Raw genomic sequence first — 25,693 nt, 5'->3', positions numbered from 1 at the left:
TATATACACCACCAAATGTAAAATAGATAGCTAGTGGGAAGCAGCCGCATAGCACTGGGAGATCAGCTCGGTGCTTTGTGACAGCCTAGAGGGGTGGGATAGGGAGGGTGGGAGGGAGGGAGACGCAAGAGGGAGGGGATATGGGGATATATGTATACCTATAGCTGATTCACTTTGTTATACAGCAGAAACGAATACGACATTGTAAAGCAATTATACTCCAATAAAGATGTTAAAAAACAAACAAATTCGTGCATGGAATCCTGATAATCCCTGAGTGTCTCTGTCTGAGAGACTCCTGGGCCAGAAGTAGTTTATAAGGTGTTAAATTTGGGGGCTTCTATCTGTCCCACTGGGACCCTTCCTGCTCTTCGGTGCGGATATTGAAGTAAACGCATACGTGGAAAACGCAGCATTTCCTCTCAGATGCCAGGTAGTCATATCCAAAGGTATTGAAGGAAGGCGTACGGGTGAAGAGACTGGTCCTTTCCTAGTAGTATGACTTAGACAACTGCTTAATTTCTCTAAGCCTCCGTTTTTCCATCCGTCAAACAAAACAAATCCCATTTAGGACGATTTCCCAATCCTGACAGCGGCAGGGCGGAACGATAAGAAGGTGAATCAACAGTCGGGTCCCAGCAGGCTGAGGAGCAGGCCTAGGGACACGCCCCCCCGCCCACCACTCCCGTACTCCGATTGGTTCTCTTCGGAGGGGCGGGACTGGCTTGCCCGCGGTGGGCGGGGCCGGTAGTGCTGGTCGAGGCCCGTAACGCTGGGCTAGCCTTGGGCCTCCTAGGTCATAGGGTTCCGGACTCTCGAAGGGGTCACCGCCATGGCCGGGTGTGCCCGCGGGTCCGCTCGTGCAGTTCTCGCCTTCCTGCTGGCGCCTGCACTGGTGGCCCTACTGGTGGCGCCGGCGCGGGGCCGGGGTGGCCGGGGCCACGGGGACTGGGGCGCCGCCGAGCTGCTGCCGCCCCGCGAGAACGCGGCGCTGGTGGCTCGCTTCGTGACGAACGTCTGCGACTGGGGCGCGCTGGCCACCATCTCCACTCAGGAGGGGGTGCGAGGCCGCCCCTTCGCCGACGTCTTATCGCTCAGCGACGGGCCCCCGGCCAAGGGCAGCGGCGTGCCCTACTTCTACCTGAGCCCGATGCAGCAGTCGGTGGGCAACCTGAAGGTGAGCGTGCGGGGCCGTGTGGCTCCGCGGGCCGGAGCGCGAGCCTTTTGACTATAGCTTGAATTCTGCTTGCGAAGGAGAGCCAGCCTCGTAGAGTTAAGAATTTGAACCCAGCCCAAACCCCTGTCTCTTCTCTCCCGCGCTGGCCGGGCTGACATTGCAGCTTTCCAGTTGTTGGGCAACTAAATACCAGGAATTTCACACACGCCCTCGCCACCGCGCCATTCACTTGGGGCGAATTCTTTACCAGCACCTGGAGGACTTCTCAGCCCTGAGTCGTCTTGGGGCACGGTGTCTCATTAACTGGGCTCTAATTATTAAAAGTTTTACCGGGTGTAGAGGCTGTTGGGTAGTTTAGCACTTTGTGTAAGTGGCTTCGGGATTTCTCTTTGACACCAATTCTTTTGAGCTAAGGATTTTCCCTTCAGCAGCATGAAGCGAACAGACAACCTCGTGAATGATTATTGCAGTCTTTAGGCCTCGTGTGCACATGAGCTTCCCTAACACAGGTCATAGAGTGGTGGCCCATGAGCTGATCAGGCCCACAGACTGGTTTTCTTTGGTCCACGCAGAGTTCTGTTTTGTTTTTAATAAATCTGAATTAATTATCAACATTCAAAAATGGAGATTGCAACTAAACGTCTAAATTTCTAACTTCTTGAAACATTGGAAGCTCTGTGGCACTGGGGGCCTGCATTCTTTGAGCAGAACCAGAAGCAGCTGCCTCCTTAGCCAAGACACATACACCCGCATTCACCATTTGCTTATTCCCAGCCCACTCCGCTCCACTCCCTTAGACATTTGCTCAGAGCAAGCTCATTCCACTCCCACCAGTGCTGTTCAAACTTGGCTGCAAATACAGTCACCTGGGAAGACTTTTAAAAAGGCAATTCCAAGACCTTTTACTAAAAACACATTTTATAAAAAACAAAACAAAACACCCCAAATCCCTCCCTGATGCTTCTAATATTGGGGGAGGGCAGTGAGAACCACTGCTATACATGAATATATTTAAACTTTTGCTGATACTATCTTCCTCATTTTAGGAAATGTGGAAACTCAAACTCAGAGGTGCAGAGACTCACTTGTGACTAGTCAGCTAATGGCTGTCAGGTGGAACTTGAGCTCAGGTCTTTGACATCTCTAGAAAAAGACAGTGGTGAGGCACTTGCCCAGGATTTCAGATTCGTGATTGCAGTGAAAAGGCATGGCCACATCAGAATTAGTCTGACTCTGATGCCATCAATTAACCAGTCAAAGCTGGTTTCTGCTCTCTACTTTTCCCCTCCTTCTGACCTCTGTCTTCTTCCTGTCTGCTCTTGTGTACCCTACCCACCAGATTTACATGAACAAAATACCACTCAGCATTGCCGTCTGCCCAGAAAGCTCTAACAACATCTGGCTGCCTAGAGCTGCATAGGATTCACCTGGGTGTTTGTTAAAAATGCAGATACCTGGGCTGGGAATGGAGCCCAGAAATCAGCATTTTAACAAGCTCTCCAGGTAAGTGGTTCTTGGAAAGCCCTGACAGATGCCAGCCTATAAAATACAATCTTGGCTCCTTAGCTTGGAGGTGAACCACCCTTACTACCCGCAGCCCCTGACCTCCCTACACCTTGTCCCCGACCCCCTTCCCTCAGAAAACCTTTCTTTCAAGCAAATTGGGTTTTCACTGCTCCCAGTTGTGTATTACACTTTCCCAGTTCTGTGTTTTTGCAGTTACCATTCCCTTTACCTTTAATACGTCTTCCCACTTTTGTGCTGATTTGACTATCTTATAAGGCTTTCTAGTGTTTCCATATCACTCCAGGCTGTGCTGACATCTTCTTACTCTGAACTTCAAATACACTTAACTGTACCATTCACTTGGCAATTAGTTATGTGCTGCTTTTTGACCTCTTCTGTGTCTTTGTGCTGCATTTTAAAAATTTTATTTACGTCTGACTTTTCAACCAGATTATAAACTTACAGAGAAGGGAAAGACCTTATCTGAGTCTCCCCCTCCCCTATTTTTGGTCTCCTATAGTGCCTTACCTAATAGTTTGTCGACAGCAAACTATTTGTCGACAGCAAACAGTTTGGCCTAATGATTCCAAAGAGATCTCTTTATGACTCACTGTTTTGATGGGTCACTGTGAGATGGCACAATTCCCCACACAAGACACTTGGGGTTCAAAACACTAAATACAGCATGTGAATTTTACTGTAATCTGTCAACAGTGCCTTTTATGAAGCTGATTTCTGAATAAGAAAGAGTTAGAAATTTTGCTTGCTTCACATTTTTAATCTAAGAATTCTCTTATTGCTAGAACAGGAATGAGCAGGTTCTCCAATTTTGAAATCACATGACAGTTTCTGCTAGCACAAGATAACCAAGAAGCATGATTCAGCTACTTTCTTTTTTTTTTTTTTTTTTTTTTCAAGTTCTTGTTTTTTTTTTTTTTTTTGCGGTATGCGGGCCTCTCACTGTTGTGGCCTGTCCCGTTGCGGAGCACAGGCTCCAGACGCTCAGGCTCAGCGGCCATGGCTCACGGGCCCAGCCGCTCCGCGGCATGTGGGATTTTCCCGGACCGGGGCACGAACCTGTGTCCCCTGCATCGGCAGGCTGACTCTCAACCACTGCGCCACCAGGGAAGCCCCACTGTGGTATTTTTATGCACTAGTTTCACATTAGTCTAATCCTTTAGTTCTTTCAGTGAAGACTAGAGATCAACCTTGTATTTGGGTGGTACTGTAATTATAATTCCTCTGGTGAATATGGGACAAATTAAGAGTTTAAGAGAAAAAAAGCGTTAAAATAATTCTTACCAAGTCAATTAATTTTAAATATGAAACAACCTCCAACACACCTTTTTTGGAGAGAGGGTAAAGATCAGTCTCTATCCAAGTAGTAATTTTCCCAAGTGGAAGGCGGTATTTTCCAATTCATTTTTTCATGGAAGAATGGTCAAGCTCTGGGGACGGTATGCAACTTGTGAAATTGATTACCTCTCCAGAGACAGTATTTCACATGAGAGGTCTTCATTTTCTCTCTACAGGAGAATCCATATGCTACACTGACCATGTCTTTGGCAGAGACTAGTTTCTGCAGGAAATATGGATTTGATCCCCAGAGTCCCCTCTGTGCTCACATAATACTATCAGGAACTGTTATCAAGGTAAATCGTTATCCCACAAGAACAGATACTTGTTTTAGAAGAGCATCATATTATTAACAATGAAGGAAGAGATATCTTAGAATAAAATAAAATTGATTTGTGGTTGAGATACAGAATTAGAATATATTCTAGTATGTAATTTCATGAAAGCTAACGGTTTTAATCAGTTGCTTTCACATAGGTGTTCAATAAGATATTTATGAAGAAAATGAACTATCTTTTGAAGCCGAACAGATATAACAGCTATTAAGCGCGTATATGAGGAACACCTGCTCAGCCAAAGTTTATACTCCTGACCATGTTGTACGTTGTACAATATTTCCCACGTTTGGGTTCCTTGTCTCCATATTTTAACAGTGGCTTAGAGCAGAGAGTGGATTTAGTAGGTTAAAAGGGGGAGTACCCATTATTAAATACTAGAAATGAATTTAGACAGTTTGGGGTGAGTGCTAGAGGGAAGAGGTTAAATAAAATCGTGGGAAGGGCAAAGGGCGGGGGGTCATGGGAACTGATCTGATCGCCAAGCAGCAGACCACCTTCTTGACCTTGTCAATCATGAATACCTCATATAAGTTTTATCTGTGGTCTCAAAATTCTATGTGGATGCATCTCTAGAGTTGAGTGTCCTTCACTGGCAAGAGAAAGGGGCAGCAGATACTCTTGAGTTCCATTGCGCTTCTTCTAAAGACTTTTATCCTTTGTGTACACTCATCTACGTGTTTAACATGTGCATGTAATGGGATAAAAGTGCTAATGTTACATAGCATAACCACCAGTAGCATTTTATTATAGCATTTTGTGCCAATTACTCTGATAGCTCAAAATTGCTATTTAGCAGTGAAAATTGGTACTCATGATGGTTTCCCACTTTATTATGGTATGTGTTATCACCAACATTTGAAATCTCCATTGTTCTCTGCATTTCTTCAAATTTCCTTTACTTCCTCTTGATTCCTTAAGATCAGAATTTATAGTAGATTTTAAATGTTCTCAGCATGAGGGAAAAAAAAAGAAAAAGAAAAAAGATGAGAAAAAAATTGTGTCTATGTGTGGTGATGGATGTTAACTAAACTTGTGGTGATTATTTTGCAATGTATGCACAGATCAAACATTATATTGTACACCTAAAACTAATACAATGTTATATGTCAATTATAGATCGTTAATTTTAAAAATAAAAATTAAAAAATTAGGATTTATAACTAAATAAACTCTTTAGGATTTGTGGAATGCTAGAATCACACATTCTTAACAGCCAAGAAAACAAAATTTCACTGCTATGAGTAGGTTTATTTTACGTATGTCTTTTAGGTGAGTGAAGCAGAAATGGATGTTGCAAGGAATTCATTATTCATTCGACACCCTGAGATGAAAACCTGGCCATCCAGCCATAATTGGTTCTTCGCTAAGTTGAATATAACCAATATCTGGGTCCTGGACTACTTTGGTGGACCAAAAATAGTGACGCCTGAAGAATATTATAATGCCACATTTCAGTAAGTATTTACATGTCTTTCATCTTTCTAATATTACAGCCCTTTTAGAAGGTCCTCAACCTTCTAAAGCAAGGGGGTCTTAACCATTTCATGTACCATGGATCCCTTTGGCAAGCTGGTAAGGCCTACAACTCCCCTAGGAATAATATTTTTTAAATGCATGAAGTACACAGGATTACAAAAGAAATCAACTATATTGAAATACCTTTATAAAAATATTTTATAAAATGCGTGGTGTAGTAATATGTTGGCTTTTTAATGAATACGTTAAATAATAAGGTCTAGCGCGTCCATAACTTTCCTGCACTTTCAGAGTAGTGAGAACTGAATATATTAAGACATCTGCAGCAACTCTACCATGATGTGAGAGTATCTGCAATTTCTATATTTCTGTTGCTGGCCGTCACAGATACACTGTCACCACTGTGGTTTATTGCCTACATTCATCATTGAAAAGAATGATACATTTCAGTTAGAGCTTAATGAAAATGAAAACTTTTTCCATCCCAGTTTTTTCCCATCACAAACCCCCTGAACTCTGTCTACAAACTAGGACACTAGGTGGAGATTCTATTATTTTTTCTTCTTTTTGTCTGCACCCTATGGCTTGAAGGATCTTAATACCCTGACCAGGGATTGAACCTGGGCCGTGGCATTGAACGCGTGGAGCCCTAACCACTGGACTGCCAGGGAATTCCTGAGACCCCATTTTAAGGCTATGCTTCTGGGGCCCTGGGTGGAGACCAGTTCTGACCTGTGATGGCATTTTCTCATAAGAATCAGACCTGGGTGCTTCCAGACCATGAAGGATCCACATCGAGTCCGAGCACGTGACCCCTGTCCCCTCAACCCCGAGTCCTGTGAGCACCTGTGGAGGTGTGTGGTGTATCCCTCCAGGAAGTGGATACTTAGAGGGAAGGAGTCATGGGAGAGAATGAACGAGAAGAACATTACCTGAAGATGGGAAAGGGACAGGAAAGAAGGGTCTGATCAGATTCTTTGAAATTAGGTCAGGGTTCAAATGAAGGAATACAGGGACTTCCCTGGTGGTCCAGAGGTTAGAACTTCGCACTTAGTTCCCCATTTGGGGAACTAAGATCCTGCAAGCTGCAAGGCATGACGAAAAACAAACAAGCAAACAAAACAAAACAACCCCCCGCCGCAAAACAAATGAAGCCATACAAGGGACTGATACTTTTCCCAGGCGACACAGGTCACTGTGGCATGTCTGGCAGCCTCAAGGTCTAGCAGATGGTGATGACAATAACAGTAGCAGTAGCGTTTGTTGAGCATTGCTGGCTGGTGCTGTACTGGCAGCTTTACATGTCTGAACTCACTGAACTCTCACTGCAATCCTATGAGTTAGGTAGTGTTTTTCTTCATTTATGAGATAGAGAGCTGATGCACAGAAAAGAAAGAAACTGACCTAAAGCCTTACAGCCAGTAAGCAATGGTGCTGGGATGCAAACCCCAGCATTCTAGCTCCACAGCCCTCAACTTGCTTCTAACCAAGATGTTTTGCTGCCCCTCTGGTTACCTTACTGGCAGCTGGCCAGGCTTCAATTCCAGTGTAATTTAAACACTTTCTACTTACAACAGACTGAGTGCTGTTTGTGGAGATTAGGGTGACATGCTAAGCTAGACCTGTAGGTTGCAGTTCAGGTTTGGGTTTAAATTCGCAGTATTCGTTTATTCTGTCTTATTCTATTGTACAACAGTTCTGTGGTGACCTATTGACTTTCCACCATGACTGTAAGTCTCTTCACAGCAAAGCTCAGGTTTTAGTTTTGGTTTTTCTGGACCTAGGACAGTACATGGCACAGAGCGGGTGTTTAATAAATACTGGCTACTTGTCAGGCTGATCCTTTGAGACAAAGATTCTCGACTTCCTTGTTTGAATAAAGAATCTAACAGTCATGGTGTTTATTCTGCTGCCGTGCATGCAGGAGAAGAGACCTGGGCCAGTGATTGTCTCCTGGACACGAAAAGCCATCTTACTTTATAGGAAGACAGAGGTAGCAATTACAACATTATGGCAGGGCAACAAATTATCAAGGAGGAAGGCCAGTAAGAGGCCTGCTCTTTGAGGTTAAAGTTCACTTTTACAGGATATAACAATCTCTGAAGTACAGTTATCTTTGTATAAATAATATGCCCGAGGGCAATGCTTGCTTTAATAACAAAATAAAACTGGGTTTTCCCATAAGTCTCCACGCTGAATAAGTGAGTAAAATAGATAAATTTGAGGTTCCCACTTAATTAACACAGACGAGTGGGCCTTTTCTGCAGCTCAGAGTTAAAAGAGAGCACTCTCTCCTGTCCTTCTGAGAGGAGGACAGAAGACTAGCCCAGGGTGTGATCCATCCTGAGACAGGACTCCAGAATCCTAGGAATGGGCAGTGACTTGAAGGTGACCTTCCCGAACAGCTGCCTCTGACTCCATTTCAGAGTCCAGGAGTGGGTGCCCCACCATCCCACCCACCAGGTTTGCCATCAGAACTGTTCAATAGCCCAAGAGAGTATACAGTAGTCCTTGCCTTGCTGGACTCATATTGAATGGAAGGTTGATGTTCACCCAAAGTATTTGCGCTCATGCTTGAGTAAGCAGTTCTCATAAGTACCAGCAATTGCTTCCTCTCTCTGTTAAGTATGAGCAGCAGGTCTCTGGGCTGCCCACGTGTTCCCTGGCAAAGACAGAGGTAATAAGAGGTCACAGCCTACAAGCCTGCCCGCTCTGCCTTACCTGGAGCTGGATTTCCTGATGGCAGTGGTCGGGGCCGCAACAGGAAAATGGGTCAAGGTCATGTCCTCGGTTGGATGCTGGCTGATTGCCGCTCTTTTGCCCTAATGTTCAGAACCCCTTCTGTTCTCGACTGTTTTTGTCTTTTAAACCTTCAGATATTCTTGAATGAGATGATCACAGCAGCCACAGCTGCTGATGAATGTTTCAGCCCAGCAGCGTTTGCTAAGTGTGTCAGCATCATACTTGGAGAGGAGGAATGATGGCCGAGATGAAGATTCCTAGCTAGGCCTGACCCTAAACCAGAACTCAGGAATCTGCATTTTAGCAAACTCAGATGATTCTTTTTTTAAATTTTTTTAATTTGCAAATCATATATTTGATAAGGGGTTAATATCCAAAATATATAAAGAATTCATACAACTCAATAGCAAATAAAACAAACAATCCAATTACAAATGGGCAGAGGATCCGATCAGACGTTTCTCCAAGAAGACATACGTGGCCAGGTACACGAAAAGATGCTCAGCGTCACCGATCATCAGGAAGATGCAAGTCAGAACCTTAATGAGATATCACCTCACATGTGTTAGAATGGCTGTTATCAAAAAGACAAGAAATAACAAGTATTGGTGAGGATGTGGAGAACGGGGAACCCCTATGCACTGTTAATGGGAATGCAAATTGGCGCAGCCACCATGGAAAACAGCATGGAGATTCCTCGAAAACTTAAAAACAGAACTAACATGTTTCCAGCAATTCCATTTCTGGATATTTATCTGAAGAAAATGAAAACCCTAATTTGAAAAGCTGTATGCACCCCATGTTCATTGCAGCATCATTCGCAATAGCCAAGACAGGGAAGCAACCTGTGTCCATTGATGGATGGATAGAAAAAGAAAATGTGATTGCTGTATCTCTCTATGTAGATATAGGAATATTATTCAGCCATATAAAAGAAGGAAATCTTGTCATTTGTAACAAAATGGATGTACTTTGAGTGCATTATGCTAAGTGAAAAAGTCAGACAGAGAAAAATACTGTATTATATGTGGAATCTAAACAACAAATAAGCAAACCAACAAAAAACCAAAGCAAAGCAAACTCATAGGTACAGAGAACAGATTGGTGGCTACCAGAGGCGGGGTGGGGTGGGGAGGGTGAAACAGGTTAAGGAGGTCAAAAGGTACAAACGTCCTGTTATAAAATAAACAAGTCATGGGAATATAGTATACAGCGTGGTGACTATAGTTTATAATACCATACTGCAGATTTGTCGGTTACTGAGTAAATAGATCTTAAAAGTTCTCATCGCAAGAAAAAAAATTTTGTAACTCTGTGCGATGATGGATGTTAACTAGACTCCCGATGATCATTTCTCAGTGTATACAAATGTGGAATCATTATGTTGTACACCTGAAACTAACATGTTATGTCAATTATACCTCAATTAAAAAAAGAAGTGATTGTATAAGTGTTCAAAAATATAGATGCAGCGTGGCATTTTTTTCTTTTCCTTTTAAATAAATCCTGTATTTAAATCTAAATCTTTTTTTTTTTTTTTCTTGGCTGTGCTGGGTCTGTTGCTGTGCGGGCTTTCTGTAGTTGTGGTGAGCGGGGCTACTCTTCATTGCAGTGTGTGGGCTTATTGCAGTGGCTTTTCTTATTGCAGAGCACGGGCTCTAGGCATGTGGGCTTCAGTAGTTGTGGCACTTGGGCTCAGTAGTTGTGGCTTGCAGTTTCAGTAGTTGTGGCTTGCGGGCTCTAGAGCACAGGCTCAGTAGTTGTGAGCTTTTTTGCGGGCTTTGTTGCTCTGTGGCATGTGGAATCTTCCCAGACCAGGGCTCGAACCCCTGTCCCCTGCATTGGCAGGCAGATTCTTAACCACTGTGCCACCAAGGAATCCCTAAACTTTTTTTAAAAAAAAAAATTTTATTTATTTATTTATTTGGCTGCGCTGCGTCTTAGTTGTGGCATGTGGGATCTTTAGTTGCTATGTGCACGATCTTTGTTGTAGCATGTGGAAACTTTAGTTGTGGCATGTGGGATCTTTAGTTGTGGCATGCTAACCCTTAGTTGCAGCATGTGGGATCTAGTTCCTTGACTAGGGATAGAATCCGGGCCCCCTGCATTGGGAGCACAGAATCTTAGCCACTGGACCACCAGGAAAGTCCCATGGACTTTAATTTAAAGTATTAGATTGTATACTCCAATAAAGATGTTAAAAAAAAAAGCATTAGATTTTAGATTATGGAACATTCATATAATGAACCATAAAGCAGTCATTGGAAGTGATGTAATTAGACATAGACATGTAAAGATGATCACAATATATTAAGTTTAAAAAGCAAGTTACAAAATTGTATGTGTCATAAATGCCATTTAAAAACATATAGTAAAAATAACATACTCTAGTAATAGAATAAAAGCTCTGGCAAGACACATTAAAACCTTACAGTATATAATTCAACAATAAAAATATAGTTAATTCAATTAAAAAACAGGCAAAGGATTTGACATATGTATGAATATTAGTCAGTCATAAAAAAGAAGGGAATCTTGCCATTTGCTACAACATGGCTGGACCTTGAGGGCATTACGTTAAGTGAAAAAAATCAGACGAAGAAAGACAAGTCCTGTATGATCTCACTTATTTGTGGAATCTAAAAATAGGAATAAAAAATTTGAAAAAACCCCAAGCCCTGAACTCATAGATACAGAGAACAGATTGGTGGTTGCCAGAGGTGGGAGGTGGGTGGGGGTGGGTGGAATGGGTGAAGGGGGTCAAAAAGTACAAACTTCCAGTTATAAAATAAGTCATGAGGATATAATGTACAGAATGGTGACTATAGTTAATAATACTGTGTTGTATGTTTGAAAGTTGCTAAGAGAGTAGATCTTAAAAGTTCTCATCACAAGAAAAAAAACATAACTATGTGCAGTGATAGAAATTAAGTAGCCTGGGGTAATCATTTTACTCTACATACATATTTCAAATCTTTATGCTGTGCACCTGAAACTAATGTTACATGTAAAATAAGCATAATACAAAATATACAGTTAGAAGAAGCAGCAAGAAATATGAAAATCTGAAGGAAGGAGAAATCACTTCAGCATAGTGGGATTAGGGAAGGTTTCATTGGAAGAGTTAGCATATGAGTTGGGCCTTTTAAAGATAGCAATTTGATATGTGTGAAAGGAAGAGACAGTATGCTAGGCAAGGGAATGACATAGAAAAAAAAGAGCAAGGAATTGTGAGATGGGGTCAAAGAATGGTGTTTAGTTTCACTTGGAGGATGGTAGAAGGTAATTTCAGAAGGTAGGTTTGGGCCAGTTTGTAGAAGACGTTGAGTATGAGATTAAAATGCATATATTACTTTGGATTAGAACAGAAGGATGTGTATGCTATTTTATGGTATCAGTGAAATAACCTCACCCACAGCGTTAGTCAGGAGGGTCCAAGTTATGTCTCTTACGTTGTTAAGAGATGACGTTTAAATTTCAGTGGCTTAAGAAAACAAAAGTCAAAGGTTTATTTTTATTTATTTATTGCAAATTCTGCCATGGATTTGGGCAATTCTCCAGGACAGTTATCCTCTGTGTGTTGGTTGGCTCCGCAGTCTGGTCTCTGTGGACCCTGTGGAACCTCCATGTTAACACAGGCTTCCACAATGGCTGTTGCAAGAAAAAAGTTCTGAAAGCTTACCCATCTGGAACTAAGTTACTTTGTTCTAGAAGCCACACACGCACTGCTTCTGCTTACAGCTCATTGGCCAGACTAGTACCGTGGCCCTTCCTAATGCATGTGGGGCCTGGGAAGTACGGTCTCTGTGTGTCTGGAAATGGAGAGGACATGGATACTGAGGAGGCCTAGTAATGTCCACCACACCCAGACTGGCAGAAAATCACTGTGATTCAGAACAAGATTGTATTTGCAAACAAAATAGAGATACATAAGATTTCTAATACTCTATTAACAGAAATTTCCCCATCTGTTGCATTTACAACTTTCAAATGAAGGAAATATTGTTTACGGTTTATCCACCCACAACACATAATGAGAGGAAGATAGCTACTTATTTCTGTAGTCTGCCTGTTATTATCTCTAGGGCAGCATAAATTGGTGTATGTTGTATGGGGCATAAGCTCTGCCAACACACAGCTGACACCTCACTTGGCTTCAGCTGCAAGCTGCAGTCTAGCCATTATAGACCACATCTTCCAAAGGATGCCTCCTCATCAGAATGTGATGAGAGAGAAAGCCATGCTTAAGGAAAGAAGAACACTGATGTAATGTGTATACACACAGTCGCCTGTATGTGGTGTGAACATGTTACATGATCTACATAAATGGAAGATATTTTGAGAATGGAATGTAGAGGTAGTATGGCTTAGTCAAAAGTGCCTGAGCTTTGGAGTCAGAGATCAATAAGCTACAGTCCTAACTGTATGAACTAATTGCTCTGTGACTTCGAGCCTCAGTTTCTCATCTTTTTTTTTTTTGTTGTTCACACAAACACACGCTGTATTTTATTTTTACAAGAGATAAATAAACTGACACCAAGCATTGTAAATGGATGACCACAACAAAAGCAACAATGATTGCAATTACCAAACACGAAACACACTCACACTATGTCATAATATTGACATTCAGTCCAGGAATCCTCCACTGTAACAGCTCCTGTACTTTGCAGTGAAAATTGATTTGTATATTTTTTGCCTCTGAGTCCTTGTGGGATTTTTTTTTTTATTCAAACAGAAAGTCACAAAAATTATAATCATCCTCATCAGTTCACTCAGTCCCATGTAATTATTTTTTTTTATCTTGATCTTTTGTTAGCACTTTTATGAATTCATCAGTTTTCCATTAGAGTTCTGAAAATGCTTATTCATTCAGTTCAGCAGTATAGTCAGTAGAAACCTGTACCTCTCAGAGTCTTTTCCATGAATTCCTTGAAGATGAAAGCCTTTTATAGGAACATTTTTGCAAAAGCATCAGAGTACACCCAGAACTGTCTGTAAATGACAAAAGACTTAAAAATGACCACGGTTAAAGATTTGATGAAAGTTCATAATAATGCAATTGACAAGGAAATTTAGTTATTTCTGAGATATACATTTTAAAGTAATTACTAGAATTATGACTTATAACATTATACCAGAACATATAAGATTTTTAGAAATTTCATATAATGTCTGAAACATTTATATTAACATATTTCCATACAAATAACCCAAAGAAAGTTTAGTATTAGTTGTTTCTTTGTTTTTTTATACTGCAGGTTCTTATTAGTCATCAATTTTATACACATCAGGGTATACATGTCAATCCCAATCGCCCAATTCAGCACACCACCATCCCCACCCCACAGCGGTTTTCCCCCCTTGGTGTCCATACATTTGTTCTCTACATCTGTGTCTCAACTTCTGCCCTGCAAACCAGTTCATCTATACCATTTTCCTAGGTTCCACATACATGCGTTAATATACGATATTTGTTTTTCTCTTTCTGACTTACTTCACTCTGTATGACAGTCTTTAGATCCATCCATGTCTCAACAAATGACTCAATCTCGTTCCTTTTTGTGGCTGAGTAATATTCCATTTTATATATGTACCACATCTTCTTTATCCATTCCTCTGTCGATGGGCATTTAGGTTGCTTCCATGACCTGGCCATTGCAAATAGTGCTGCAATGAACATTGGGGTGCATGTGCCTTCTCGAATTATGGCCTTCTCTGGGTATATGCCCAGTAGTGGGATTGCTGGGTCATATGGTAATTCTATTTCTAGTCTTTTAAGGAACATCCACACTGTTCTCCACAGTGGCCGCACCAATCCACATTCCCACCAACAGTGCAAGAGGGCTCCCTTCTCTCCACACCCTCTCCAGCACCCGTTGTTTGTGGATTTTCTGATGATGCCCATTCCAACTGGTGTGAGGTGATACCTCATTGTAGCCTTGTTCTGCATTTCTGTAATAACCAGTGATGTTAAGCAACCCTTCATGTGCTTCTTGGCCATCTCTATGTCTTCTTTGGAGAAATGTCCACCCAGGTCCCCTGCCCATTTCTGGATTGGGTTGCCTGCTTCTTTAATATTGAGCTGCATGAGCTGTTTATATATTTTGGAGATTAATCCTTTGTCCATTCATTCATTTGCAAATATTTTCTCCCATTCTGAGGGTTGTCTTTTCGTCTTGTTTATGGTTTCCTTTGCTATGCAAAAGCATTGAAGTTTCATTAGGTCCCATTTGTTTATTTTTGTTTTTATTCCCATTACTCTAGGAGGTGGATCAAAAAGGATCTTGCTGTGATTTATGTCAAAGAGTGTTCTTCCAATGTTTTCCTATAAGAGTTTTATACTGTCCGGTCTTAATTTAGGTCTCGAATCCATTTTGAGTTTATTTTTGTGTATGGAGTGTTCTGATTTCATTCTTTTCCATGTAGCTGTCCAGTTTTCCCAGCACCACTTATTGAAGAGATGGTCTTTTCTCCATTGTATATCTTTGCCTCCTTTGTCATAAATTAGTTGACCATAGGTGCATGGGTTTATCTCTGGGCTTTCTGTGTTGTTCCATTGATCTATGTTTCTGTTTTTGTGCCAGTACCATATTGTCTTGATCACAGTAGCTTTGTAGTATAGTCTGAAGTCAGGGAGTCTGATTCCTCCAGCTCCATTTTTCTCCCTCAAGACTGCTTTAGCTATTCAGGGTCCTTTGTGTCTCCATACAAATTTAAAGATGATTTGTTCTAGTTCCGTAAAAAATGCCATTGGTAATTTGATAGGGATTGCATTGAATCTGTAGATTGCTTTGGGTAGTATAGTCATTTTCACAATATTGATTCTTCCAATCCAAGAACATGGTATATCTGTCCATCTGTTGGTATCATCTTTAATTTCTTTCATCAGTGTCTTATAATTTTCTGCATACAGGTCTTTTGTCTCCCTAGGTAGGTTTATTCCTAGGTATTTTATTCTTTTTGTTGCAGTGGTAAATGGGAGTGTTCCCTTAATTTCCTTTTCAGATTTTTCATCATTAGTGTATAGGAATGCAAGAGATTTCTGTGCATTAGTTTTGTATCCTGCAACTTTACCAAATTCATTGATTAGCTCTAGTAGTTTTCTGGTGGCATCTTTAGGATTCTCTATGTATAGTATCATGTCATCTGCAAACAGTGACAGTTTTACTTCTTCTTTTCCAATTTGTATTCCTTTTATTTCTTTTTCTTCTCTGATTGCCGTGGCTAGGACCTCCAAAGCTATGTTGAATAATAGTGGTGAGAGTGGACATCCTTGTCTCATTCCTGATCTTAGAGGAAATGCTCTCAGTTTTTCACCATTGAGAATGATGTTTGCTGTGGGTTTGTCATATATGGCCTTTATTATGTTGAGGTAGATTCCCTCTCTGCCCACTTCCTGGAGACTTTTTATCATAAATGGGTGTTGAATTTTGTCAAAACTTTTTCTGCATCTATTGAGATGATCATATGTTTTTTTCCCTTCTGTTTGTTAATATGATGTATCACATTGATTGCTTTGCGTATATTGGAGAATCCTTGCATCCCTGAGATAAATCCCGCTTGATCATGGTGTATGATCCTTGTAATGTGTTGTTGGATTCTGTTTGCTAGTATTTTGTTGAGGATTTTTGCATCTATATTCATCAGTGATATTGGTCTGTAATTTTCTTCTTTTGTAGTATCTTTGTCTGGTTTTGCTATCAGGGTGATGGTGGCCTCATAGAATGAGTTTTTGGAGTGTTCCTTCCTCTGCAATTTTTTGGAAGAGTTTGAGAAGGATGGGTGTTAACTCTTCTCTGAATGTTTGATACAACTCACCTGTGAAGCCATCCGGTCCTGGACTTTTGTTTGCTGGAAGATTTTTAATCACAGTTTCAATTTCATTACTTGTGATTGGTCTGTTGATATTTTCTGTTTCTTCCTGATTCAGTCTTGGAAAGTTATACCTTTCTAAGAATTTGTCCATTTCTTCCAGGTTGTCCATTTTATTGTCATAGAGTTGCTTGTAGTAGTCTCTTAGGATGCTTTGTATTTCTGCGATGTCTGTTGTAACTTCTCCTTTTTCATTTCTAATTTTATTGATTTGAGTCCTCTCCCTCTTTTTCTTGGTGAGTCTGGCTAATGGTTTATCAGTTTTGTTTATCTTCTCTAAGAACCAGCTTTTAGTTTTATTGATCTTTGCTATTGTTTTCTTTGTTTCTATTTCATTTATTTCTGCTCTGATCTTGATTTCTTTCCTTCTGCTAACTTTGGGTTTTGTTTGTTCGTTTTTCTCTAGTTCCTTTAGGTGTAAGGTTAGATTGTTTATTTGAGATTTTTCTTGTTTCTTGAGGTAGGCTTGTACAGCTATAAACTTCCCTCTTAGAACTGCTTTTGCTGCATCCCATAGGTTTTGGATCGTCGTGTTTTCATTGTCATTTGTCTCTAGGTATTTTTTGATTTCCTCTTTGATTTCTTCAGTGACCCTTGGTTATTTAGTAACATATTGTTTAGCCCTCATGTGTTTGTGTTTTTTACGTTTTTTTCCCTGTAATTCATTTCTAATCTCATAGTGTTGTGGTCGGAAAAGATGCTTGATATGATTTCAATTTTCTTAAATTTACTGAGGCTTGATTTGTGACCCAAGATGTGATCTATCCTGGAGAATGTTCCATGTGCACTTGAGAAGAAAGTGTAATCTGCTGTTTTTGGATGTAATGTCCTATAAATATGAATTAAATCTATCCGGTCTATTGTGTCATTTAAAGCTTCTGTTTCCTTATTTATTGTCATTTTCGATGATCTGTCCATTGGTGTAAGTGAGGTGTTAAAGTCCCCCACTATTATTGTGTTACTGTCGATTTCCTCTTTTACAGCTGTTAGCAGTTGCCTTATGTATTGTGGTTCTCCTATGTTGGGTGCATATATATTTATAATTGTTATATCTTCTTCTTGGATTGATCCCTTGATCATTATGTAGTGTCCTTCCGTGTCTCTTGTAACAGTCTACTTTATCTGTATCCTTGTCTCAGTCTACTTTATCTGATATGAGTATAGCTTCTCCAGGTTTCTTTTGATTTCCATTTGCATGGAATATCTTTTTCCATCCCCTCACTTTCAGTCTGTATGTGTCCCTAGGTCTGAGGTAGGTCTCTTGTAGACAGCATATATATGGGTCTTGTTTTTGTATCCATTCAGCAAGCATGTGTCTTTTGGTTGGAGCATTTAATCCATTCACGTTTAAGGTAATTATCGATATGTATGTTCCTGTGACCATTTTCTTAATTGTTTTTGTAGGTCCTTTTCTTCTCGTGTGTTTCCCACTTGGAGAAGTTCCTTTAGCATTTGTTGTAGAGCTGGTTTGGTGGTGCTGAATTCTCTTAGCTTTTGCTTGTCTGTAAAGCTTTTGGTTTCTCCATCGAATCTGAATGAGATCCTTGCTGGGTAGAGTAATCTTGGTTGTAGGTTCTTCCCTTTCATCACTTTAAGTATATAATGCCACTCCCTTCTGGCTTGTAGAGTTTCTGCTGAGAAATCAGCTGTTAACCTTATGGGAGTTCCCTTGTATGTTATTTGTCATATTTCCCTTGCTGCTTTCAATAATTTTTCTTTGTCTTTAATTTTTGCCAATTTGATCACTGTGTGTCTTGGCATGTTTCTCCTTGGGTTTATCCTGTATGGGACTCGCTGCGCTTCTTGGACTTAGGTGGCTATTTCCTTTCCCATGTTAGGGAAGTTTTCGACTATAATCTCTTCAAATATTTTCTCTGGTCCTTTTCTCTCTCTCTTCTCCTTCTGGGACCCGTATAATGCGAATGTTGTTGTGTTTAATGTTGTCCCAGAGGTCTCTTAGGCTGTCCTCATTTCTTTTCATTCTTTTTTCTTTATTCTGTTCCACAGCAGTGAATTCCACCATTCTGTCTTCCAGGTTACTTATCTGTTCTTCTGCCTCAGTTATTCTGCTATTGATTCCTTCTAGTGTAGTTTTCATTTCAGTTATTGTATTGTTCATCTCTGTTTGTTTGTTCATTAATTCTTCTAGGTCTTTGTTAAACATTTCTTGCATCTTCTCAATCTTTGCCTCCATTCTTTTTCCGAGGTCCTCGGTCATCTTCACTATCATTATTCTGAATTCTTTTTCTGGAAGGTTGCCTATCTCCACTTCATTTAGTTGTTTTTCTGGGGTTTTACCTTGTTCCTTCGTCTGGTACATAGCCCTCTGCCTTTTCATCTTGTCTGTCTTCTGTGAATGTGGTTTTTGTTCCACAGGCTGCAGGATTGTAGTTCTTCTTGCTTCTGCTGTCTGTCCTCTGGTGGATGAGGCCATCTAAGAGGCTTGTGTAAGTTTCCTGATGGGAGGGACTGGTGGTGGGTAGAGCTGACTGTTGCTCTGGTGGGCAGAGCTCAGTAAAACTTTAATCCACTTGACTGCTGATGGGTGGGGCTGGGTTCCCTCCCTGTTGTTTGTTTGGCCTGAGGCAACCCAACACTGGAGCCTACCTTGGCTCCTTGCTGGGGCTAATGACAGACTCTGGGAGGGCTCATGCCAAGGAATACTTCCCAGAACTTCTGCTGCTTGACAAGTGTCCTTGTCCCCACGGTAGCCACAGCTACCCGCTGCCTCTGCAGGAGACCCTCCAACACTAGCAGGTAGGTCTGGTTCAGTCTCCCCTGGGGTCACTGCTCCTTCCCCTGGGTCCCAGTGTGCACACTACTTTGTATGTGCCCTCCAAGTTTGGGGTCTCTGTTTCCCCCAGTCCTGTCGAAGTCCTGCAATCAAATCCCAATAGGCTTCACAGTATGATTCTTTAGGAATTCCTCCCCCCATTGCCGGACCCACAGGTTGGGAAGCCTGACGTGGGGCTCAGAACCTTCACTCCAGTGGGTGGACTTCTGTGGTATAAGTGTGCTCCAGTCTGTGAGTCACCCACCCAGCCGTTATGGGATTTGATTTTACTGTGATTGCGCCCCTCCTACCGTCTCGTTGTGGCTTCTCCTTTGTCTTTGGATGTGGGGTATCTTTTTTGGTGAGTTCCAGTGTCTTCCTTTCGATGATTGTCCAGCAGGTAGTTGTGATTCTGGTGTTCTCGCAAGAGGGAGTGAGAGCACGTTCTTCTACTCCGCCATCTTGGTTCCTCTCCCAGATGATTCTTTAGTACACTAAAGTGGCTGAAATTAACTTGAGATCTTAAACTTTCAGATCAGAAGTTTCTCTAGTCCTTCCCTAGAATGAATTAACTTTTATGATTTGTCAACTCAGTTTAATGAAATAATTTTTCTTCCCCTCTCTTCCCCTCTCTAGGTGAAGCAGCATATGGCGAATTTAACCTCATGTGCGAAGTTTCTTAGGAAGTTTCATGCAGACTTAAAGCACTTAATGTTTCTTTATGGAAAGTTCCAGAATATTAGACAGTTTTCTTTCCTTGCTTGCATGTTTACAGAATTGAGATGGATTGTTACTGCATTTCTTGGAAGATGAGATTGCTGGATATATTTACATATTTTTTTGTATTTTGAAGCCATTTTCATAGAGACATGTCATTCGTTATGATCAAAGAAGTTTTGTTCCATCAATTCCAAATAGTTTGCCAATGGTGCTCCTTAAAGAGGAGTGGGTACCAGTTTTAGATTGCCCATTGGCATTTGAAAGTACCCAAGTACGTGTTTTTAATTACTGAAAACCACTGTGCTGGGGAGAGGTGTCATGCCTCCACGGCTGCTGCCTTAGCCTGTATTAAGGGCTTGGCTCCTGTTACAAGTGCACCTGAATAAATCTTGCCAAGACAAACAAACAGTGATGAAACACAAATGGAGCATCCCACTCATGGTCCATTTATGTCTGACAGTCCTGGGTGTTGTTGATTCAACACAGGGCAAGACTATTTCTTATAAAGAAGTTTAAAAAAAGCTTTTGAGGTCTAAAGTGATAATTATCTAGAACAAAGGAAGTTCATAAAACTTCCTGAATTTGATTTAATCAAGGAAGTTCATAAAATTTTCTGAATTTGATTTCCCCAGCTAGGTGGACACTGTATAATTAGTTTCCTCCACTCAAAATACAGAGATACAAGCACACTTTTTTTTTTTTTTTGCCCCAAAATGGGATTGCGAAGAAAGAAAAGAAAGGAGGGGATTTTGTGTGTAAATTGTTTCTGGTGTTCTTTTCTAAGTTAAGTTAACGCAGATATAGACCAGTTTAAACCAGGGCCCAAATCCATCTCCCAACCACTCTCTCTAGCTTTTTTTCTAATGCTACTCTCAAAAATGAACTAAGCCTTCCTCAACTGCTTCAAATCTCTAAATGGCTTCTAATGCTGTTACTACCTAAATCATGTCATCAGAGGGAAAACAACGTGACTTTTAGAAAAGAAATCACATTTCTTCAGAAGGGAAAAAACTGTTTGCTTTTATTACCTATATACATGATTTCAGAAGACTGTATGAGATCCTTCATAAAGAGCTGTGTCAGGAGTCAAGCAACTGAATCTTTAATGGCTAAGAGAGGAAGTTGAATATGAGTTTGAAGACTACAAAATGAACTTATCTGAAATCGAGCAAACAGCTTCTCTTTAAGAAAAATGATGTATCTTAAACTTGGTAGAGTAGGTTTCTTATTCAAGGCATTAATAATTAAAAGCATTATTTTCATGAAATATGTTGGATTTATTTTCTTACACAGAGATGTTAATATTTATTACATGTTTTTTCACTGTCCACTGTTGAAACCCTTTTGTGTTTTTATTTTATAATCAACTTCTGGCTGCTTCAGAGCTGAAAATGAACAATTTGACTCTTTCCTATTGGTAAACAGCTCATCGTGTGTTAAAATTTGGGGATTGGCCAGAATGCAGCCTTTGTCAAGGATCTTCCCTCAGGGCCTTGGGTGCCAAGGTACCTTGTGATAGAATTAGGTTGAGGGTGTCTATCGGTATTTCTCCCTTTACCCAGTTACTGTGAGTTTTCTCTTCATCATTTGGTACCATGTAAAAACATTTGTATTCAGGTAAGATCCAATTATCCCAGTAGAGTGAACCACTTTTTCACGGAAGGTGCTGCAGATTCCTGTATAATTGAATGTGCAGATTGTCCCTGTTATGTTACGATTGACCACCAGAGAGCACTGTGGACCACTTTTTGTGCAGACGCCGGTTCTTGTACAGTAAGAAGAAGAACTTACATGCAGGGACACGTTCCAAGACCACCCCTCCCCCCGCCCACCCCCACCGTGGATGCCTGCAACCCAGGATGGTACCAAACCTATATATACTATGTTTTTCCCTATACATACATAAGATAAAGTTTAATTTATAAATTAGGCACAGTAAGAGACTATCCGAATTGCCAGCATCACTATTCTTGTGGTTTGGGACCATTATTAAGTAAAATAAAGGTAACTTGAACACAAGCACCGTGATGCCAAGACAGTTGATCTGATAACCCCATTTACTACTAACTGACGGGTAGTATTGATATACACAGTGTGGATTCGCTGGACAAAGGGCTGATTCGTGGTGTAAGATTTCATCATGCTACTCAAAACACACACAATTTAAAACTTATGCATTGTTTGTTTCTGGGATTTTTCATTTAATATTTTAGGACTGAGGTTGACCACTGGTAACTGAAACTGCTGAAAGCAAAACTGTGGATAAGAGGGGACTACGGTATAGCAGAGCTAATCAAGCCCACCATGGGTTGGGATGGGGGAGATGGCCTTGATGAGATCACCCTGGAGTAAAGGCAGCCCAGCAGGGCAAGAGGAGAAGCCGAGGCCTGGTCTCATGCTGCTGCCGATTGGCTTCCATGGATCTATCCCTCCCTGTCAAGTGCTTCATGACCTGCTGCAGAACTGGGGCAGCGTCCTGACCTGAACCAAGTAGGAGATGAGTGTCTTGGTCGGCGACTAGCGTTGGCCCAGAGAGCAAGGCAGGCCCTGATCAAGAAAAGAGAAAATCAGAAGTAGGAAGAGGGAGCAGCCAGGGAACCCTGAGCCGCTGAGTCCAGGGGGCTGTGATTGGCGGATGTTGTCTTGGCCTTGGGTCTGTGCTCAGCTGGTCAAGGCCATTTATTTATTTAAGATTTTATTTTATTTATTTATTTTTGGCTGCGTTGGGTCTTTGTTGCTGCACGTGGGCTTTCTCTAGCCGTGGCAAGTGGCAGCTACTCTTTGTTGCTGTTCGCAGGCTTCTCATTGCGGTGGCTTCTCTTGTTGCAGAGCATGGGCTGTAGACACGCGGGCTTCAGTAGTGTGGCACGTGGGCTCAGTAGTTGTGGCACGTGGGCTTCAGTAGTTGTGGCTTACGGGCTCTAGAGCGCAGGCTCAGTAGTTGTGGCACACGGGCTTAGTTGCTCCGCGGCACGTGGGATCTTCCCGGACCAGGACTCGAACCTGTGTCCCCTACAGTGGCAGGTGGATTCTTAACCACTGCGCCACCAGGGAAGTCTTCAAGGCCATTTATCTTTACCAGGCTGTGGCCAATAGTCATGGTTCATTCTGTCTTTTAGTCCAGGTTCAAATTCCTTTCAAGTATGAGGTGGAGTGGGGAAAAGTCCTTTATGACATGAGGCAGGGCTCCATGAGCCAGTGCATACATATTCTGATTGGAGGTTGTTCATGTCATGTTTCCCTTCTTAGTAATATTCAGACTGAAGATCACAAAGTCGTTGAAGGGCAGACTCTACTTTCCTGTGGTGGGGCATGTTTTCAGTTTTAGTACTGAAAAAAATAACGTTCTACTTTGTGTAAAACTGGTAGGTCAGTATTTTTAGGGAAATTCCAAACTGTCACTTCAAAACAAGGTGCTCTATATATTTTCATCTGGGAAGACAAAGATAACCTTTTTGGAATTAAGGGAGTAACCAGTAAAACTATCTTTTCCTTAGTTTTTTTTCCTTACTATTTATTGTAAGATACATATTTTTGTGTGGAAGTTACACAGAATAAAAGTTTAAAACTTAATAATTTCACCAGCCAGCATGACAGCTAATATATATATTTTTTAACTTTTTTGTTTTTTGTTTTTTTAGATGTTGGGGGTAGGAGTTTATTTATTTATTTATTTTTGCTGTGTTGGATCTTAATTTCTGTGCGAGGGCTTTCTCTAGTTGTGGCAAGCGGGGGCCACTCTTCATCGTGGCCTCTCTTGTTGCGGAGCACAGGCTCCAGGCTCCAGACGCGCAGGCTCAGTAGTTGTGGCTCACCAGTTGCTCCGTGGAATGTGGGATCCTCCCAGACCAGGGCTCGAACCCGTGTCCCCTGCATTAGCAGGCAGATTCTCAACCACTGCGCCACCAGGGAAGCCGACAGCTGATATTTTGCTGTGTTTTCTTAGAAAACACATCTTTGCTTCCATGAAATGTTTAAATATAATTAAGATCATGCTAAAGTTGATTGTGTATCATGCTTCCTTCACTTAATCATAAGCTTATGTTACAGGAAACCATTCATAAAGATGGCTTAGAATGGCTGCAAATATTTCATCAGGTTGATCTACTTTGGCTACCAAATAATGGTCTATGTTAGCACTCTGTTGCTAGTGACAGAAACCCTAGTCAAAGTAGTTTAAGCAAAAAGAAGAGTTCATTGATCTTAAAATATTCCTTCAGAACTCGCTCTTCATCTCCTGGCTCCTCTTTCCACTGTGCTGGTTTTAACTCCAGTCAGCAATCTTAGAGCAAAGAGGATGCATCTTTCCCAGCCAGGGGAGCCCTTCCTGAATAATCCCTGTGTCTGGGAATGGGGTTCCCTCATTGAGCGAGACTCCATCCTATGTCTTCCCCTGCAGTTGGGGATTCAGCTCAGCCCTCGTCAGAACCATGGGGACTGGGAGAATTTTGAAGTGGAGGTCCTGAAAGGAAAGAAGTTATGTTAACTGAAGGGAGACTGGACAGGCAAAAGCTAAGGGCTGTTACCACTTTCTCCAGTATTTGAACATTTAAGTTACTTCCAGTTTTTCCGTTATGAGACAGAAATCTTTATGCATGGAATATTTTCTACATTTCTGTTTGTTTCCTTGGAGAGATTCCCAGCAGTGGAATTCCCAAGCAAAGAGTTGGTGGTGGGGGGTGGGGGCGCTTCCCTGGTGGTGCAGTGGTTAAGAATCTGCCTGCCAATGCAGGGGACACGGGTTCAAGCCCTAACCCGGGAAGATCCCACATGCTGCGGAGCAACTAAGCCCGTACGCTGCAACTACTAAGCCTGTGCTCTAGAGCCTGCGAGCCACAACTACTGAAGCCTGAGGACCTAGAGTCCATGCTTCTCAACAAGAGAAGCCACGATAATGTGAAGCCCGCGCACCGCAATGAAGAGTAGCCCCTGCTCACCGCAACTGGAGAAAGCCCGTGCACAGCAACAAAGACCCAACACAGCCATAAAAAAAAAAGAAAAAAAAAAAAGTTGGTGAGACCTATTACACATTGCCCTTAAGGCTTTATATCAGTGAAAAGTCCTGCAAACAGTGTATGAAAGTGCTCAGTCTGCACTGAATTTATAGGTAAAAATAATACTGTGTGATTTTAATTGGCAACTCTTAGGCAGTGTTACCACTACCTAAAAAACTCAATAAACACTAGTTGCTTTTCTTTTCTTTGCTTCAAATATCAGTTGGTAACTATAGGTTGAGTTTTCTAAAAAACTGAAAGTCATGATTGTCATAGGACTTAATTTTATAAAATAGGTTCTTTCACAGCATTTTATCTAATCCTTGCAATAAGTCCAAGAAGTCAGTGGGACACGTTATTTCCCTTACTTTGGGGAGGAGGTTGGAGTCTCCAGATGGTCAGCCTGGGGGAGTACACACAGTTGCCTGTCAGACCCTGTCCTTAAACCTAGCTCTGTCTCCAAGAATCCAATGACCGCTCACCTGCTGGTGACATCTGGGTCCTTTGAAGAAATGTCTTAACATTTGTATTAGAGGTGTGTAGTTTAAAAAAAATGGCAAGGGCCATGTGTAAGAAAACCCTAGGTTTTCACAGGTAGTGTGCTGACATCTTTCAGGGCCACCAGTGGGGCATGCAGGAGAGAGTGTGAGCTCTGAAGCCAGGTGGCTGCCTTCAAATCCCAGCTCAAACACAGCCGGCTGGCCTTAGGCAAATGCTTTGCAAGAGGTCCCCTGGG

At 41.6% G+C, this 25,693-nt stretch overlaps 1 protein-coding gene across 4 annotated transcripts; it reads left to right on the top strand.

Annotated features, from left to right (window-relative positions):
* The first annotated feature begins 729 nt into the window (after window positions 1-729).
* CREG1 (cellular repressor of E1A stimulated genes 1) lies at window positions 730-21,230 on the top strand. Of its 4 annotated transcripts, none has more exons than XM_032654016.1 (4): window positions 730-1,177; window positions 4,216-4,335; window positions 5,647-5,831; window positions 19,880-21,230. In XM_032654016.1, the coding sequence occupies exons 1-4, from the start codon at window positions 833-835 to the stop codon at window positions 19,881-19,883; spliced, it is 654 nt and encodes a 217-aa protein (XP_032509907.1). In that variant the 5' UTR covers window positions 730-832; the 3' UTR covers window positions 19,884-21,230. The 4 variants fall into 4 exon arrangements, with proteins under 4 accessions (XP_032509907.1, XP_032509903.1, XP_032509922.1 ...); XM_032654012.1 differs by lacking the exon at window positions 19,880-21,230 and adding an exon at window positions 8,730-9,366 and having other exon boundaries at window positions 746-1,177; XM_032654031.1 differs by lacking the exon at window positions 4,216-4,335 and having other exon boundaries at window positions 746-1,177.
* The last annotated feature ends 4,463 nt before the right edge of the window (window positions 21,231-25,693 follow it).

This window comes from Phocoena sinus, chromosome 1, assembly GCF_008692025.1.
Source record: "Phocoena sinus isolate mPhoSin1 chromosome 1, mPhoSin1.pri, whole genome shotgun sequence".
NCBI classification, from domain to species: domain Eukaryota; kingdom Metazoa; phylum Chordata; class Mammalia; order Artiodactyla; family Phocoenidae; genus Phocoena; species Phocoena sinus.
This window is presented reverse-complemented; position numbering and strand designations above follow the sequence as displayed.